This window comes from Nyctibius grandis, chromosome W (genome assembly GCF_013368605.1).
Source record: "Nyctibius grandis isolate bNycGra1 chromosome W, bNycGra1.pri, whole genome shotgun sequence".
NCBI classification, from domain to species: Eukaryota; Metazoa; Chordata; class Aves; order Nyctibiiformes; family Nyctibiidae; genus Nyctibius; species Nyctibius grandis.
The window spans coordinates 20,739,486-20,759,836 of NC_090694.1; the positions used below are offsets into that span (position 1 = coordinate 20,739,486).

Consider the following 20,351-nt stretch of genomic DNA (forward strand, 5'->3'; position numbering starts at 1 on the left):
GCATTCATGTCTCTTAATTCATACTATGACTTATCATTAGGTTTATCTTCATTGCTTGAAGTACAATAAAACTACTCAGTGAGAGAAGCTGTCCAAATTTATGCCTATACATCAAAACGCAGACATTCTATACTACTAGTAACATTAATTACACACAGAAAATCATTACATCTCCCATTGAAGGCAAACATGCATACCTAATCTGAGCACCTAAAAGAAAGCTTCATGAGAATCCAATCCCCCCTTTCCTACAAGGAAACATTACAGCCATCAACACCATCTCATACCACTCATGCCCTGCTTTGTACTTAAGGAAAACTTCCTGCGACACACCAGGTTAGGAGTTACTATGCCTGACTCTGGATTAGCAAGATCAAGGAAAACTAAACTTACAGTATAGTGAAAGACTGTCGAAAAATATTCAAGATTAAGATCCCAACTACATCAGATCAGTGCTACTGAACATTAAGTCACTAAGAAACCCAACTTCCCTTCAATATCAAAGTAATCACAAGACATACAGTAACAAATAAGTTCCACTGATAGCAAAAGTAGCTTTCCATTATCATCTCAACATTTATTAACTATTGGTGTTCTCCTATGCATTTAAATACATGCTAGTAAGCTTATAGTTAGTAAGACATTACAAGGACATGAAAGGAAAGATTAACTATGTACCTCAGGAAGATTATTTTAAACAATTATCTTTGAGCATAATTCATTTTCTACTAATGAAAACATAGGTTTTTAAAAAACCTATTCAATTTGCTACCAAACAACTATCAAACCAGAAGCATTCATTCTAAAACTCTGACCTAGAAGAATAACTTTCGAAAAATGAGATAAAATAATCACATGGCAGTTTCAGAAGTAAATTTCTATATCCTAGAGACACATGAAATGATCCAATAGTATTTCTGAACCTCTAATATTTATACAGCAATCACTAACTGTAGCTAGAAATAATTAACAGGAGTTTACCAGGTTTCAGAGATGACATTTCAAACTACAATCAAGCAATTAAACTGTCAAATACCACTCAGTGCATGATCATGAATCAAAGTGGAACAACTAAAATATCAGATTAATTTGTAGAACTATGCCCACTTTTTATTCTTTCTCAATGTACTCAAGCTCAAGAACTGGAAAAAAAAAAAAAGCAACAATTCAAGTTACCAAATGTAACAAGTTCCAGATAGAAGAGAGGGGAAAAAAGCTATTTGCAAGAAGTTTCAGTATTACACACTTCCTAGTCAAAAGATAAGCAGCTCACCAACTTCCCTTCACAAAGTGCAATATACCAAAACATTCCAGAAGCAATATCAGCATCACTGGAATCTCTCTGCCACCACAACTGGAATTCAAGCTGCTGAGATGTGGTCTACAGCACACTTCCAGACATCCCTTGGCCTACCCTCTCCTTGCCACCACCTTCCTGTCTCTGCCTGGTTGGCTTGTTAAGCCTCTTACTAGTGAATGAGACACCTTTTTAGAAGTCCTAATCAGAGGCTGGTACCTCTACAGACTTCCAGAAGTACACTTAAATGAGCACTTCTAGATGCTGTTGCTGTGCACCATATATTCCTAAATAAGTCAAATCTTGAGCAAGTTTTAAAAGTTTAAGCAGTTTTTAAAAGAGCTTTAAAAGAAATGAGGTAATCTGTTTTAATTTTTAGATGCCTGCAATACCTGTCAGACATCTAAATGGAAAAATCTGCTTTTTCCTCACAATCTTTTTTCCAAAATACAGTTGATGTAATCCATCCAGTCTTCTTTTTTTCCAAACCAAAATGTGTTTAAAAAATTTTATTTGTAAGCTGAATATTAGTAAGAAAAAGAAACTTATGTCATCTTCAATTCAGTTTGAAAGCAAAACATTTGGTGAAATAAGAACATAAACAGTAAGATTTAACACCACTGCTCTAGGAAGTTATGTGCTACACAGAAGTCCAGCTTTTTTCTCCCCCAAGTCAAATAACTGGACTGACTAACAGTAACACAGAAAAGCTACAGCATGCTTTTTGGCAAGCATTAGTCATATTAATACATACCATAATTCTGAAAGCTACAAAAAGATTTTTTTTTTCTTTTATCTTCTAAGGCCAATTCATCTTTGAGATTTCACTTATACGTAGGCTCTTTATTCTTACCAGCATAATGCTGGATCTTTTAGCATTAGACAAAAACGGCACCGCACTTGTTTAGAGGAGGAAACACATAGTAGAACATTTTATTTTGGAAATGTTGTACAGTCACGTTCAGAAAGTACAGTCAAAGAAATACTACCTTCTCTTTCTAGTGCAAAGTGTAAGGACTGTGATGGACAGGCTAGAGAGGAACCTAATGAAATTCAACAAAGGCAAGCGTAGGGTCCTGAACCTAGGGAGGAGTAACCCCATGCACCAGGACAGGCTGAGGGTTGACCTGCTGGAAAGCAGCTCTGCGGAGAAGGACCTGGGAGTCCTGCTGGACAAGGTCACCATGAGCCAGCAATGTGCCCTTGTGGCCAAGAAGGCCAATGGTATCCTGGGGTGCATTACGAAGAGTGTGGCCAACAAGTCAAGGGAAGTTATCCTCCCCCTCTACACTGCCCTAGTGAGGCCACACCTGGAGTACTGTGTCCAGTTCTGGACCCCCAGATCGAGAAAGATAAGGATCTACTGGAGAGAGTCCAGCAGAGGGCTACAAAGATGATCAGAGGACTGGAGCATCTCTCTTATGAGGAGAGGCTGAGAGAGCTGGGTCTGTTTAGCCTGGAGAAGAGGAGACTGAGGGAGGATCTTATCAACACTTACAAATACCTCAGGGGCAGGCGTCAAGATGATGGGGCCAGACTCTTCTCAGTGGTACCCAGTGACAGGACAAGGAGCAACAGGCACAAACTGAAACATGGGAAGTTCCATCTCAATATGAGAAAAAGCTTCTTTACTTTGAGGGTGACAGAACACTGGAACAGGCTGCCCAGGGAGGTTGTGGAATCTCCTTCTCTGGAGATATTTTAAACCCACCTGGACATGACCCTGTGCAACATGCTCTAGGTGAACCTGCTTTAGCAGAGGGTTGGACTAGATGATCTCCAGAGGTCACTTCCAACCCTAACCATTCTGTCATTCTGTGGATGCTGCCTCCTTTGGGAAGTTGGTCCAGGGTCTTAGGCTGACCCCTAGGAAAACTCTGCCTCCTCCAGAAGCAAACTGTATCCCTACCCACAGATACCTCTAAGATAACAGAGATGAAAAGCTGCTTACTGCAGTCTCAAATGAGAACAGCTTGGTTTTTATTAGTAACTCCTTGTCCCGCTCCATAGTGTTGCACTAATATCACTAACTTAAATTCTGTTAGGTCATTTAATATTAATTTGCCATACCCATATTTGCTTTCACCAGACATTAGCCTACAAATATGTAACACCCCAAAACATGAAAATATGGCAATACTGAAATAGCACTTACCGTAATCACAGCCTTGCTCAGACAGATAGAGCCTCTGCAACCATACTCCGTTTCATCTTCAGACTTGTAATAACTGAGTGTGTTGCTTTTCAGAACTACCCATCGATCCTGCCACCCATGAATGTAGTTGGTCCACTGTAAAAAAAATTCAAAATAACAATAAAATCAGTTTGACTGATATTTCTCAGGCTTTCAAGCACCAGGAGAAAAAAAAAACAACTTCTATAGAAGTTCTTCCCAATTGAGAACTTTTATTCCTCTTCTGCCTAGAGCTCCTAAAATCATTTTACAAACTCCTGATGGTACTAAACACCAGTTGTTTCAAATGAACAATAAGATAACAGATGTTTTAACTGCAACTGCATTGTCAAGGCCTGTTAAAATAAAGGTAATAAACATACTGATAACAAATTGGGGGAGAGGGGGAATAAAACATTAATCACTAAGGTGAGTTTATTCATTTGATTTAAAATCTGGAGTTAGACCAAAAGCCAATCTTCAGCAGAACATAAAATAATTTATTTTATATAAAAGTTAATTTCTACAAAAATTAGTTTAATAAAGTACCTAGCTCTCTTCATATAAATAAAAACATGCCATTATCCCACCAGTACAATATATAACTACTATAGCACCTAGAGCAATCAGTTCTTTATCAATTTAATATTACCCATAGATATTGCTTTAGGTTTTAATTCCTAGCCACTTTCTCATATATGATACTTTCTCATAATATGATACTTGCTTATCATCAGACATCCAATCATCCTTTTGTTATTCAGATTTTTCTAGGGACTCCACATCCACACATGGAATGAAAGTGATATTCCAGGAACAACTCCTGTATTCATCCTACAAAGATCTAATTAGAAGTGACTAAAAGCTCTGATTATTAATCTTATTTGCAACATCTTCTTAACAATACTGAACTGCACTTTGTAGAATCATATGACACTGATCAGGACTGTTCTATAACTGGCTACACACTAGTGCTTGGTCTTCAATCACAGTGCTAAAACTATATATTAGATAAAAATGGAAACAAAAGCACTGAAAATTTTATCATGCAAGCATTTCTTTGATCATGACAACTGTTCTTTGACAAAAAGCTCCAAGAAATAAGTTTAAAATGTCTCTTTTTAGCATTTAATTCCAAACATTATTCACCATTTTTATAACATATAAATAGGGGGAAGAAAGTGGACTAACAGGCTTGTTTCTACACTATACTACACATATTAGTTAATACATGTCCCATAACAAGCATGTTAACTCTATTAATAACAAGAGGAGGTCTACAGAAAACAAATTCTGTAGCTGAGAAATTCCTAACAATTTTCAAGCATAGATAAGACCTAGATTTGCTCTCCAAAGATAAAGCCTTTTATCTTTGGATAAGCCCTTTTTATACAGGCTAAATTTAGATATATTTGGGCTATATTTGGATAAGCCCTTTTTATTTCTTCCTAATTTATATTAGATCTTAGGAAGAAATTCTTTACTGTGAGGGTAGTGAGATACTGGAACAGGTTGCCCAGAGAAGTTGCGGATGCCCCCTCCCTGGCAGTGTTTAAGGCCAGGTTGGATGAGGCTTTGAGCAACCCGGTCTAGTGGAAAGGTGTCCCTGCCTGTGGCAGGGGGGTTGGAACTAGATGATCTTTAAGGTCCCTTCCAACCCAAACCATTCTATGATTCTATGATCTCTTAATACATCAAATTACTAAGCTTAGTATTTCTTAAAGAAAGTCTCAGCTATGCTTAGTACATGAACTGGCAACATAAGCTGTCATGGAGGTATATTATTTTCTGCCTTCCTCCTTTTCCTGTCTCTCATATTCCCAATTCCTCCCAGATGTGAAAGGCAGAGTCCAAAGTTACCTTGGGCAAAAGAGCAAGAAACAGGTAGGAAAATACCTTTCCTTCTTTGACATAGTGTCCTGGTTTCATTGGGATTTGGTTTCAGTTTGTGGCCAGCCATGGTGATCAAGGCCCTTGGCTGTTAAATCCAGGGCAGCTGACCCAGGCTGGCCCACAGGTGTATTCTACATCATTAACATCAAATTCACTACAAAAGGGAGGGCTTCCTGAAGAGAGGTAGGGCTCTTTTTGCTGTCCTCTCTTCTAGCATCCCTCTTTCTCATTCCCAAGGATTGCTATTCCTGGAGTAACTTGCTGCAACTTTGTAGCTAAGTATAATTTTGTGTGTTTTTTATTATCATTTATACTGGTTTCTTTATTTTATTAAATCTGTTCAATTTTAACCCACAAGTCTCCCCCCTTTTCCCAATTTCCTTCCTCAGTCAGGGAAGGGACATTGGATGAGAGGGACATTGTGCATCAAGACAGACACTTCCACATTGAAGTTCTTTCTTTGTATCCACCTTAAAATGGTAAGCAGGAAATACAATGAAAAAAAAAAATGGAGTTCTGAAACATTTAGAGACACCAGCAGGACATACTTCTAATAAGATTCTCTTACCAAATTACTCCATTTCCTTCAAAGCTTCTCTCTTTACCAAAGGGTAGAACAACTGAAACACTACTAAGCACATGGAGAACTGCAGCCTACTTTTAATGATTTAAAATGTAATTATACACAATAAGTTATTAAAAATAAATATTTCTTTAGGAGAAAGTTTGGTATGCTACCATTTCATTTTAATTAGTTTGTCTCAAGTATTGCTGAGGCACCAACTGGAAAAAGGTAAACTTATCCCTCAAGCATATTCACTGCAACAGGTTTCACTATACTTGACCATTCGGATTACATCCCATGTTCTCACAGGAAAGGCAGCATCAGCTACACTCAGCACAATCATCCAGAAACATTTGCACATAACCTAAGCTACAGAACATCAGAAGAAGCCATGGGTTCACCTGCTACACCAGTAAAAAACAACACTGAGACTTAATCAAGTATTTATTTTGCTAACATAAAAAAATTACATCCCACAAATATTCAAGTTTCTAATGATGGGAAGCATCTAATCAAAGGAAAACTTTGCAATGGAAAAAAAAAACAATAAAACTACACAACTAAATTAAAACCTCACATTTTAACTGCTGTAATATCTCACATCCATCTCATCCTCTCCCTCCCCCATCCACTATTAGATGATAAGATCTTACAGATGAGAGCCAAGGCCCTTCTTTTCTCCTAACCGTTCCTCCCATCTCTGGGCTTAGAAACATTTTCAAGACTAGGAGTTCACAGAATCCCTCACAAAAAGCAGAGTACTGGCCCCGTTACAGCTGTTTTCTTAACATCCAGGGCCTGTGCCTGGCCTTATTGTGTAGGAAAGAAATTCAAAACATAGTGCTTTAATTCTAAATATATTTCAACATTATTCTGAATGTACTTTCTGTCAAAAAAAAAAATCTGATTTCAAACTTAGTAATTCAATATTCAACTTTAAAGCACTCCTAAAGTTTCCCAGTATCATCCGACACATACTTGCAAGTCATCTTATTTTCAGTGATAAAAGAGAAAAAAGTGATGTTTATTTTTAAAAGGGGAAAACAAGCTTTAGTGTCGTTTTCCTTTCGCTCCTCCCCACCTCCCGTATCTCTTGCTGCAGGGGTATTTTATTACCCTTTTTTGATACTCGGACTAAAGGTTGTGCCTCTCCTGTGCTGGGACTTGCTCCTGGGAAGTGACCATGGGCTGCGCCTGCCTTCAGGAACTCCCGGGCAGGGGAGCGGGATGCCGCGGCCCCAGCCCGCACCCGGGCCCGCCGCCAGCTTCAGCCAGGAGCCTGAGGAGTGGGGGAGACACCCTCCCCGCGCGCACCCGGCCGCCCCCTCGCAGGCCTCGCTCTCCGGAAGCTCACGCCAGGCAGCCAGCGGGCTCGGTACTGTGGCATGGGGCGGCAGGGCCTCCCGGGCCGGGCGCCGACACCTCCCCCAGCCGTCCAGCCAGGGCTGAAGCCGCACCCGCGGCTCTTCCCCCAAAAAGTGCTTCCTCAAGCCGCCTCTCAGGGGTGGAGATGGGCGGGCGGGCGCTGTACAAATACGGGGGTAAGTACGCGAGCCCCTCCACTTCCCCCCAGCCCGGCGGGGCTAGTGCCCTCAGCTGAGGGATGGAGCGCGGGCGGTTCGCGCCGGGCGCCGGAACAGCTGCCTAGCAGGCTCCCCGTCATCAGGTGGCGGCTGCCTCGGCTGTGCCGGCACCTCCCACGCCCCCACCAGGCCCCTCCACCGGCGCCGGGGGAGGCGGGAGCCTCAGCCTAATCGTCCGGAGGGGTAGGGTGGGGAGGAGACAGGCAGACAGGGCTGACACACCTCGGCCAGCTGTGGGAGGGGGGGCCGTAGTGCGGCGCGGAGAGGGGAAGCGAGAGGCCGCCAGGCACAGGCTGCGGGGAGGATGAAAGGCAGCTTACCTTGCTGAGCACCCCACAGAGCTCAACAGGCAGCCCGAGCTCGGTCTCGGGGTCCTCTTCGGAGCCGGAGGAATTCCAACTCTGATTGTCCGACATAGCCGAGCAGGGAAAAGCCGAGCGACCCCCACCCACAGCAACCTTAGCCTTCCCCTGCTGAAGGGACGGGAACAGCGGGCTCTACCTGAGCAGCACTGCTCCGCGTCCGCAGGGCCACCAGCGCCGCCCGCCCCTGCCAGCGACTAGTCGGCGCCGAGGCACACAAGCTCGGGCTTTCCACTCACTGTAGTTCCACAGCCCCTACCCGCGGTAAGGGCCACAACACAGAGGTAGCGAGGAGAGGAGGGATGAGTACGCGTCTACCTGCCACGCACTCCACTCAGCGCAGCCGCCGCCATCTTACGCGAGGCGGGTGCTCTGTGCCACTATTTATGAGCTCCGTCCCTTGCCTTCCCTCCCAGCTCCGCTAGCCGGCCCGCGCGGCGCCTGCCGGGAGTTGTAGTCTTCTTCCGTGCAGTGGTAAGCCTGGCCACAGTTGGGTTTCAGAGATGTAGTCCGCTGCAGTAGCTGTCTCCCTCCCATCGATAGGTGACTGCCATCTTGGTTTCGTCATTTCTGTGGCGCTAGCGGTGGGTTTTGCCTCCGTAGCCCGATGAGGTGGGGAACTCCGTTCCCTCCGCCGCCGGATGAGGGCAGTGGAGCTACTTAGGGCGATATTTGCTTTTTTTCTTGGGGGGGTGAGGAAGGACTCTAGTAAGATGAAGCGTTTCTCCGGCCCTGCTCGCTTTCTAGCGTGAGAGAAGTAGTATCGCCTTCCCTACCCCAAGCCGGCAGGACTTGGGGGGTGAGCGGCAAGCCTTTCTCTTAACAAAAATGGTGGCCACGGAGACCGCAGGAAGGGGTGGGAGGTGCTGCCGGCTCCTGGGTGAGACATGCAGGGGGTGGGGCGGGGCGACCCAGGTAACGGGTCTGCAGTCTGTGCGGGGCTGGCAGGAACCTGCGCTGCTCCCTCGGGCCGCGGGGCGAAGAGGCCGTTGAGGCCTTCGCCCTGCGGGCGGCGGCGGTTGCGTGTTATGTGTGGCGTGCAAGTAGCCGCGCTGTGCGACTGTGGGTGGGCTCAGCAGCACGCTCCTTCCCCACTGTCTGGGGCGCCTCTGTGCCGTCCGTTTTCGTTCTGTTTCACTGGCTCAGCCCAGAGACGTGTCATGAGCAGAGCGAAAAGCGGCGGTCAGCAGTCTGCCTCAGCCGTGAAGTAGCGGTGTCCTTTTATTTGCCTAGTATTTTCACAGTTTAGGGAACGAAACGATAAATACTTTTTTCTTCAGAATTCCGTCTGAGATATGTATCATTGCCGATATTTATGGGTGGAGAAATATTTGCAGAAAGAAAAAAAAAAGCAGTTGAATGTATCATTTCACAATTTATGCACAGATGTAGTGGGTTGGGAAGAACTGGCCCATCTCCTTTCTCGTGACTTTGAAAAAAAGGTATGTTGAATAGTGTTAGTTGATGAAACTTCAGTTTTGGAACACACATGTCTGGTTATATCGTAAGAGCAATGTTGTAAAATTGTATTTTCTCTGACTTCCTCCTTGTGACAAATCATTGTGTAATTTTTCTGAGTTATGCTGCTTGAAAGTTTCCATTGAGGGATTATTATTTTTTTAAAGAGCTCTTAGCATTGACATAACTATTTATATGTATTCCCCATTTATGTGGCAGCTAAAAGTTAATAATATTATTAGTACCAGCTCAAAGTCTCTGGTATAAAGATATTTAGAATTAATGCAGCACTGAGAGTGAGTGGTAAAGCAGCATCATCGTCCTAAACAATTAGAAATAGAGAGGAGTCAGACATCTTAATACTTGCATAATCACTGGAATGCACAGAAATGTTTTTATAGAAGTCTACTGTGGGTGCTATTTTTGATAACTTTCTAACATATAAAAAGTTGTTGAGAAACTGTTTTTTGATTCACCAGCTGTTTGGAAAGAAACAGAGATATTTTTTCTTAGTGTCTGTTGCAATGTACTGAATCTGTTAAGCAAGCAGAAAGGCTGTTTTGCATATATTGATATGTATAAGAATAATTTATAGTTCTTCTCTGCAGTATGTTGATGAAGTTAAGTGGTATCTTCTGTAAAGGTAGTCATGTTTTCCCCTTTAAACTCTGAATGAACTTCTTTCTCTGTCCTGAATGACAGCAGGAGGTGAAGAGACATGTCTGAGCAAAGCCTTTTGGCAATGGCAGTGATGTGTACTTACATAGTCACGCACTCTCATACTTTTGGTCAAGGACTGTCCACTTAGTTCCAGAAGTAGCTGCTTTTTTTTTTTTTTCTCTTTAGAATATAGATTGACTCAAACAGGTGTTGAAAACTAAAAATGCCCAGGACAGATATTCTTTCAGGTTCTTTAGCAAACATTCATCCTTGTATAGAGAGAATATTTGTTTAATGATTAATTCTAGCTAATATTTTGTAACTAGAACTTTAAATGAATAAATACTGGATGCAAAAAGGTTTACCTCTTCAACTTTTCATATAATGCTTCATCTGTTCTAATACATTTTTTACATCTGCCACATCCTCCTAATATGTCTTAATTTTTCCATAATGGCACCAGCTTATGTTCTTCCAATGAGTGTATCAAGATTGTGAATACCTAAGATAAATGAACTCTTCTTTCTCATGTTATGACCATCTTTTTCATGTATAACTTGCTGTCTATTACTCTTAATGAGATAAGGCCCTGTCTACATTAACAAGAATGTGGTACAGTGGAAGTAGATTTATAAAGGAAAGATTTCGTGCTGAGGACCTAAAGTTTATCCTATATATACTTTAAGAGGTGTTTCTTCAGACTAGCACTAGTCTGGTCCCATGGAGGGAACCTCTGTTAGCAGTTGGAATATGTCAGGTGTGCTCTGGAAGGACAGTCTTCCAGTATAGTTCAGTTTGAAAAGAATCTGTTTTGCCTGCTCCAAGACCAATCTGGGATGCAAACCAAAGCCATAGAGGTGATCAAACTGATACGCTGAAGTAGACCACTTACTCCTCTCCACCTACTTCAATGCTTTTTCCCCTGGACCTTTTGTGCTTCATTGCCGTGTTCATTCTTTCATCACAAACCCCAATACTCAATCTGTACCCTTCCAGTGTCTTAGAGATTGCAAGGACTTGACAAATAATTGTTATAACTGGAAACAGTCATGACCTTTCTTAGAAGAGTAGAACAGATACAGTTGTTCTGTATTGCTGATATATTAACTGTAATACAAAAATGTGTTTTTGAGTTTTACTTCTAAAGATGTCAGTCATAAACATGTCTCCATTTTGCCCGCACTCAGGGCTAAACAATAAGCAGTTGTTCTTTCACCCAGTACCCTTCCCCAACCAAGAAAGGGAACTGGGAAAAGGAGGGAGACTTGTGGGTTAAATTTAAATGGATTTAATAAAATAAACCAATATCAATGCTAATACAAAACACACAAAATGATACTTAGCCCACAGAGTTGTAGCAAGTCACTCCAGGGATAGCAATAGTTGAAAAGAAGGAGAAAGAGAGAGAACAAGAGCGAGCTTGTCCCCCCCGCCCCCCCCAAAAAAAAAAAAAAAAAAAAAAAAAAAAAAAAGCAAGCAAGTCTACCCCTCCCCAGCAAGCTTTCCCTTTTATAGTAGACCTGACATTAATGTTATAGAATACACCTGTGGACCAACCTGGGTCAGCTGCCCTGGATTTATCTGCTAATGGCCTTGATCACCATGGCTGGCCACAAACTGAAACAAAATCTAAGAGAAACTTGATTCCATAAATTTTATCCCCACAAACCCAGGACAGGCTTCCACCCCTTATTCTATATCATCTACATCAAGTCACTACTATTTTCCCGGAAGGCTGTGCAGCCATTCAGAGGGACCTAGACAGGCTGGAGAGTTGGGCGGGGAGAAATTTAATGAAATATAACAAGGGCAAGTGTAGAGTCCTGCATCTGGGCAAGAACAACCCCATGTACCAGTACAAGTTGGGGACAGACCTGTTGGAGAGCAGCGTAGGGGAAAGGGACCTGGGGGTCCTAGTGGACAGCAGGATGACCATGAGCCAGCAGTGTGCCCTTGTGGCCAAGAAGGCCAATGGCATCCTGGGGTGTATTAGAAGGGGTGTGGTTAGCAGGTCAAGAGAGGTTCTCCTCCCCCTCTACTCTGCCCTGGTGAGGCCGCATCTGGAATATTGTGTCCAGTTCTGGGCCCCTCAGTTCAAGAAGGACAGGGAACTGCTAGAGAGAGTCCAGCGCAGAGCCACGAAGATGATTAAGGGAGTGGAACATCTCCCTTATGAGGAGAGGCTGAGGGAGCTGGGTCTCTTTAGCTTGGAGAAGAGGAGACTGAGGGGTGACCTCATTAATGTTTATAAATATGTAAAGGGCAAGTGTCAAGAGGATGGAGCCAGGCTCTTCTCAGTGACATCCCTTGACAGGACAAGGGGCAATGGGTGCAAGCTGGAACACAGGAGGTTCCGCATAAATATGAGGAAAAACTTCTTTACGGTGAGGGTGACCAAACACTGGAACAGGCTGCCCAGAGAGGTTGTGGAGTCTCCTTCTCTGGAGACATTCAAAACCCGCCTGGACGCGTTCCTGTGTGATATGTTCTAGGTAATCCTGCTCCGGCAGGGGGATTGGACTAGATGATCTTTCGAGGTCCCTTCCAATCCCTAACATTCTGTGATTCTGTGATTCTGTCTTTTGACATATATATATGCATATATACACACAGATATCATTCTCTTTAGTCTATGGGCTATCTCTCCAAGAAGTCCATTGAATTAATTTAGTCCAAAACTGTAAGCTCCATTTCTCATAATAGTCTCTCAGGGCAGGAAAAACATTAGCGTGGGATTCACTCACCCAGCAGATTGGGACCAGGCCTCAATATGGTGTGATGGACTGGTGAAGTTGGACACAGCAGGATGATGTATTGCATCTGGAGCTTGCAGCTGGTGTATCTGGTGCAGCCCATGTTCACAGTCTCGGATGATTCTTACTGTGATAAATGACACTTAGCATCATACAGTTGAAGTTATTGGCTATTTTTGCCCAAAATCAAATCTCCTTGGGGTACACATTTAACTTCCCTATCCTCCTGCATCACCCACCACGTGCACCCAGGTCCTTGAGCAAAAGGAATTCCACAAGTGGGTTTGTCTTTGCTCAAGGCAGGAGTAATCTAAACTGTTTTCCCCAACATATTTCTTGCATGAACCACAGGGACTTTATCCCCCTCTACAGTGCGCAACAGTCCTGATTGAGTAGGACCAGCCCGACTGACAGATCCCCTGGTATTAACTAACCAGGTGGCTTTTGCTAAGTGTTCATCCCAGTTTCCAAATGTCCCAGCACCCATCGCTTTCAGTGTCGTCTTCAACAGTCCATGACATCATTCAACTTTCCCGGCAGCTGGTGCATGGTAGGGGATGTGACATATCCATTCAATACCATGTTCTTCAGCCCAGGTGTCTATGAGGCTATTTCAGAAATGAGTCCCATTGTCTGACTCTATTCTTTCCGGAGTACCATGTCACCACAAAATTTACTTTTCAAGGCCCATACTAGTGTTACAAGCGGTGGCATGAGGCACGGGGTATGTTTCCAACCAGCCGGTACTTGCTTCCACCATTGTGAGCACATAGCACTTGCCTTGCCAGATTTGTAGAAGTGAGATGTAATCAATCTGCCAGGCCTCTCCATACTTAGATTTTAGCAATTGTCCTTCATACCACAGGGGTTTTAGTAGTTTTGCTTGTTTAATTGCAGTGCAAGTTTCACATCTGTGGATGACCTGTGCAATAGTGTCCATGGGTCAAATCCACCCCTCAGTCACAGGCCCATCTATATGTTGCATCTCTGCCTTGATGGCCCAATGTATTATGGGCCCACCGAGCTAAAAATAATTCACCTTTATGCTGCCAGTCCAGGTCCACTTGAGACACTTTAACCTTAGCAGCTTGATCCACCTGCTGGTTGTTTTGATGTTCCTCAGTGGCTCTGCTCTTGGGTACGTGGGCATCTACGTGACATACCTTCACAATCAGCTTCTCTAATCAGGCAGCAATATTCTGTCACAATTCAGCTGCCCAGATGGGTTTGCCTCTGTGGTGCCAGTTGTTTTTCTTCCATAGCTTCAGCCATCCCCACAGGGCATTTGCTACCATCCGTTGTCCTGGTTTGGCCTAAACCAGGCCAATTTTCCGTTCAGTGATTTTTACTTTCAGCTAAGTCTCTTCTAAGTAACTGCATTTTCTGAAACTTACTGCATGTTTTGCAGACAGTGTCTGCTTCCAGAACTGATAACACTCGAAGTTTGTAGTTATTGCTGAGGCACCGGTAGGGATGTTATGCAGAAAGGCTCTTGCTGTACTTAGTCTTAGAGAAACCAAGGTCACTGCTAAATTCCTCACTGCTTACGAGTGAAGAGCCACAAGGGGGGTCGCACCTGCAGGGAGGAGCGGACAGGGCAGGTGACCCAAAATTGACCAACGAAGTTATTCCATCCCATACACGTCATTCTCGGTATAAAGCGGGGGGATCACGAGGGTCTCGCTCTCTTTCTGCTATGGCCGGTGTCCGAAGAGGACTCTGTCCGTTTTCCTGCTGCTCCCGATCCGTACATTCCTGAATCCAGCTCTTGACCGTCGCTAGGCCCAGCCTGGGCCTTCCTGGAGCCTGCCCTGCAGTGCTGGTGGTGACGTGGCCAACATCCGGGGAGCTCTATTTTGGTTTTGTATATATTTGTATATATTTAATTATCTCTATTATTATTATTATACTCTTTTTAATTATTATAGTTTATTAAAACTGTTTTAACTTTCCAACCCGTAAGTCTCTCTCCCTTTTCCCTTTCCCTTTCCCTTCGGGGTGGGGGGGGAGGGTTAACAGAGAGCGTCTGCCACAGGTTTAATAGCCGGCCCAGCTTTAAACCGTGACATCCATGAGTCAGTATACAGGTAGAGTACTGGCCATTTTTCTTGCTCAGCAATGTCTAGAGCCAGCTGGATGGCTTTTACTTCTGCAAACTGACTTGACTCACCTTCTCCCTCAGCCGCTTCTGCCACACAACAGCTTTCCACCTTCACTGTTTGCCTACAATATGACACGATCCATCGGTGAACAAGGCATGATGCTTCTCATTTTCTGATAGTTTATTATATGGTGCGGTCTCTTCAGCGTGCATTACCTCCTCCTCTGGTGACATTCCAAAAATCTTTGCCTTCCGGCCAGTCCATGATTACTTCCAGAAGTCCCGGGCGATTGAGGCTCCCTATTTAAGCCTGCTGAGTAATCAATGCAACCCACTTACTCCACGTAGCATCAGTTGCACAATGTGTCTTCCCTTTAAACATCCAGTTCAACACTGGCAATCAGGGCACCAGGAGGAGCTGTGCCTCAGTGCCAATTACTTCTGAGGCAGCTCAAACTCCTTCATAGGCTGCCAGTATCTCTTTTTCAGTTGGAGTATAACTGTCCTCTGATCCTCTGTACCCCTGACTCCAAAACCCTAGGGGTCGACCTCGAGTCTCCCCTAGTGCCTTTTGCCAGAGGCTCCAGGTAGGCCCTTTCTCCCCAGCTGCAGTGTAGAGGACATTCTTTACATCTGGTCCTGTCCTGACTGGTCTAAGGGCCACTGCATGGACTATCTCTTGTTTAATTTGCTCAAAAGCCTGTTGTTGCTCAGGGCCCCATTTAAAGTCATTCTTCTTCTGAGTCACTTCATAGAGAGGGCTCACAATCTGACTGTCATGTGGAATGTGCATCCTTCAGAAGCCTCCTATGCCTAAGAAAGCTTGTGTCTCCTTTTTGTTAGTTGGCAGAGATATGGCTGTTATTTTGTTAATCATGTGTGATGGACAGAGTTTGTATGCCTTAAACCACTTGTTTGACAACTCTGGCTGGAGGAGGGTATGTGTACTACAGAGGCCTGCAAGGCTGGCAAGAGATAAGGGCCTTGGGAACAGAACAATACCCCTGCTGTGCCTTAATTGTTGTGATTTACAACTCTGGCTGGAGGAAGAGATAAGTCCTGGGGAGGCAGGATGGTATCTTTTCCTTGGGGCCAGCCTACATATGCAACAACTTTGCAAGGCATCAACCACGCTTGTGCAGAAGTGGGGTCATACAGTGGACACTACAACTAGGGGGGATCACGACCATCACAGAATCACAGAATCAATGAGGTTGGAAGAGACCTCTGGGATCATCGAGTCCAACCGTTGCCCTGACACCACTCTGTCAACTAGACCATGGCACTAAGTGCCATGTCCAGTCTTTTCTTAAACACATCCAGAGATGGTGACTCCACCACCTCCCTGGGTAGCCCATTCCAATGTCTAATGACCCTTTCTGAAAAGAAATTCTTCCTAATGTTCAACCTGAACCTCCCCTGGCGAAGCTTGAGGCTGTGTCCTCTTGTCCTATTGCTAGTTGCCCGGGAGAAGAGGTTGACTCCCACTTCACTACAACCTCCCTTCAGGTAGTTGTAGACTGCAATAAGGTCACCTCTGAGCCTCCTCTTCTCCAGGCTAAACAACCCCAGCTCCCTCAGCCGTTCCTCGTAGGTCAGACCCTCCAGACCCTTCACCAGCTTGGTCGACCTCCTCTGGACTCGCTCCAACACCTCAACATTTTTCTTGAAGTGCGGGGCCCAGAACTGAACACAGTACTCAAGGTGCGGCCTCACCAGTGCCAAGTACAGAGGGACGATCACTTCCCTAGACCAGCTGGCTACACTATTCCTAATAGAGGCCAGGATGCCATTGGCCTTCTTGGCCACCTGGGCACACTGCTGGCTCATGTTTAGCCGGCTGTCGATCAGCACCCCCAGGTCTCTTTCCACCGGGCTGCTTTCTAACCACTCTTCCCCGAGCCTGTAGCGCTGCATGGGGTTGTTGTGGCCGAAGTGTAAGACCTGGTACTTGTTCTTGTTGAACCTCATGCCCATCTATGTAAGCTGTCCGGATCCCTCTGTAGGGCCTTCCTACCCTCCAGCAGATCGACACTCCCACCCAGCTTGGTGTCATCTGCAAATTTGCTGAGGGTGCACTCAATCCATACGTCTAGATCATCTATAAAGATATTGAACAGCCGGTGTCTGAAGAGGACTCTGTCCGTTTTTCTCCTGCCCCTGAAACCAATCCGTGCGTTCCTGAATCCAGTTCCTGTCCGTCGCTGGGCCCAGTTGGGCAATCCTGGAGCCTGCCCTGCAGTGCCGGTGGTGACGAAACCATCATCGGGAGAGTTCGATCTTGGTTTTGTATATATTTGTGTATTATTTCCATTATTATTTTTCTCTTTTTTATTATTATAGTTTATTAAAACTGTTTTAACTTTCCAACCCATAAGTCTCTCTCCCTTTTCTCTTTTCCTTCCCTTTCTGGCGGCGCGGGGAAGGTTAATAGAGAGTGTCTGCCTCCGGTTTAATAGCCGGCCCAGCTTTAAACCGTGACAGATTTATTGGCACCCAATGTGGGGCTCGAGAGAAGCTCTGACAGGTTGCTCTGATAAGCCAAATCCCAGCTCTAGCGGGAGGAGACCCGGAGAGCTCAGCTGAGAGAGTATCAGATTTCTTCCTTTGAGATTCACGAGGGGTTGGAAATTAAAACAGACAGCTCACGTCATGTCATTTTTTAGCAAAGTGCTATCTTGTCTCTTTATTATAGAGTTTCTTTCACGGTTGAGTATTGCAATGCTGCCTTACCTGCCGTATGCACTGTATTACTGCTTGCTTCTTATTAATGCTTATGTGCAGTTTAGCAGTGGGCGCTGGTCGAAATACATCGTTTTGCTATGGGGTTTGATACTGATTTATGCCATGGTAAACTGGGCCATTACTATTCCGATCTCTTATCTCTATGACACACTGATCCGCAGTTTTAACCGCACATCAGTAGTAGCAACTTCATCTGCGTACTCTGGGTGTCCTTTAGCTGATTCTCTTAATAATTACACTCTGAATTTTACTTTGGGAAATTGTAGAGGGGTTTCTGGAGGAGAATGGTCATGTAATGAGCCAGATGTACGAGAGTATGGAGTGAGGGCCTAGCTGCGTGACAAGAGTCATGTAGTTAGTGTCAATAAGCTGACCTTGGAGAGAAGAAATGAGGAAAAACAGCAGCTGAGCAAACAAGAATTGAGGGAGTAGCCGAGGGGAGCCGAACACAGAGGAGAAGAAACAGGAACTGGTGGAGCCAATCAAGAAAGGACCAGTGGCAGAGCAGTAACCAATCAACACATCAAAGAAGAGTGTGCTTGAAGCGTGGATAGTAATATTAACCAATAGCAATGCACATGCTTGCAGCCAGGGAAAGTACAAATGTATAAAAGGGACAGCCTATGCTTAATAAAGCGTCTTCACTTTGATTCACATTGGATTGTGTGGAGTCCAGTTTCTTCTCCTCAGATGGTGACCCCGACGTGATACTGATTTAGTGGTAAATCGACATCAAGTTCGGGGAACAGCCCAGAAGGAGGTACATCAGCTGGAGAACGGCTCAGCGGGACTGAGACCGGGGCGGGGCGGAGGACGACCCGCAGACTAAGGAACGTGTGTTGCAACAGGACACCCAGTGAGGTGACCAGCCGGGGGAACGGAGATGGGCCAAAATATCTCTAAAGAAGAAAGTGCGATAGTAAGGCTTCTCCTACATATCCTCTCGAAGAGAGGAGTAAAATACGATGAGCATTTGCTCCGGAGACTATTGATATGGTGTAAAAAGAATAATTTGCCAGCTACGGCGCAGACTGCTTTCGAAGTTAGTACGTGGCAAAGCGCTGGAATTTCTCTGTTTGAGGCTGCCTCAAGGGGGGACAAGATCGCCACTGCATCGTTGACGACGTGGAGATTAGTTATAGACTCACTGGAGCAAATGAAGGCGGACAGAGAGGCAAAGGCGGCGGCTGAGGCGGCGACAGCTCCTTTCACAGTGACTTTGCCCTCCGCGCCGCCAGAGCGCCCCCCACCGCCCATAGAACAGCAGCAGAACATTGATCCTTCCACCGTCCCCTTACCCGAATCTGAGACTGAGCCACCCTTAATAGACCTTTCTGAAGAGGTGGAAGCGGGACATAATTGCTGCAGAGCCCGAGGGTCGGGAAAGTCAGGCGGTAGCATGGAGGAGTTATTCACGCTGCAGCCAGTCCAGGTTACTGTGTCTGGCCCGGACCTGGCCAGGTTCTGGAGAAAATTAAGAGAGCACGCACTTGCGGACGGTGATTTCGGGTCCACGGCTGCTATGGGTGGCCGGGTATTGGCTTGCCCGGTATATCGAGGGGATGGAAATGGCCCACCCGAATGGGAGCCATTCAATTGGGGAGTGATTTGCCTTAGACAAACAAATACAAAACAGGGCCGCTGAAGAAGCGTTGTTACTACAGTTAGCGAAGGACAACGCAAATGAGGATTGCAGGAAAGTTATTGCAGGGATGGCAAATCGTAACCCCACCTTAACCGAACTAATGGATGCTTGCGGGAAAGTAGGAACCACCACGTTTCAGATGGAGCATTTAGCAAAAACATTTGCAGCAGCAGTTAAGGTAGCTCATCGTTGTTATACATGCAGGCAAGAAGGTCACTTTAAGAAAAACTGCCTTAAGAAGTCGAAGCTGAGTGGGAGAGATAACTCTGTTTTGATATGTCATTGCTGTGGAAAGCTAGGGCATTTTGTGAAGCAGTGCAGGTCTAAGTATAATGCTCAAGGTCAGCTGATAACAACCAGCTGCAGAGCGCAGGGAAACTGGAGAAAGGACGCGGGGGGGAACCGCGTGCTGACGCAAATGAATCTTCCCAACCAGTTCCAGGCCTATGCAGTCACCTCGCAGCCCGAACCGCAGGGAGCGCCGGACTGGATGTTAGCACAGCAACCGCAATCACAATAGAGAATAGCAGAGTGCATAAGGTACCAATGAATGCCGTGGGACCCATTGGAAACGGGTTAAGTGCACTATTACTCGGACGTTCTGGTGTAACCTTGCAAGGTCTATTTGTTTTACCAGGAGTTATTGATGCAAACTATATGGGTCAAATTTGTGCGATGGTATGAACCCCTACCCCCCCCGTGTCAATTTCCAAAGGTAGCCGGATCGCGCAGTTGATTCCTTTCCAAGCGCAAGTCACTTGTAAACAAGATAAGATCAGAGGGGAGGGGGGGTTCGGTTCGACGGGAACGCCGCAGATCTTTTGGGCTCAGAGCATACAGAATACCCGCCCAACTTTAACATGTGTAATCACCTTCGCCAAAGGAACCCCCTCGACAATACAGGTGACCGGGATGATTGATACGGGAGCAGATGTGACTATCATATCTGCACGTATATGGCCTCAATCCTGGCCCACCTGCTCGGCTGGCTCCATGCTGGCAGGAGTAGGTGGTGCGACACAGAGTGTCCAGAGCCGATTTATGGTGCAAGTTCAGAGCCCTGAGGGTCAGACGGCAACAGTGCGGCCCTACGTGATTGATGTTCCCTTGAATTTG

The 20,351-nt window shown here is 45.2% G+C and overlaps 1 protein-coding gene across 3 annotated transcripts in view; it reads right to left on the minus strand.

The window, feature by feature from the left end:
• Nucleotides 1-8,188, minus strand: part of LOC137675691 (ceramide transfer protein-like) — a 134,661-nt gene extending 126,473 nt beyond the window's left edge. For all 3 annotated transcript variants that reach the window (XM_068421868.1, XM_068421867.1, XM_068421866.1), the window contains exons 1-2: nt 7,832-8,188; nt 3,453-3,587 (exon numbers count right to left, since the gene is read on the minus strand). In XM_068421868.1, coding sequence (XP_068277969.1) covers nt 3,453-3,587; nt 7,832-7,927 — 231 coding nt within the window. In that variant the 5' untranslated portion in view covers nt 7,928-8,188. The remainder of the gene's footprint in view (nt 1-3,452; nt 3,588-7,831) is intronic.
• Nucleotides 8,189-20,351: the final 12,163 nt, after the last annotated feature.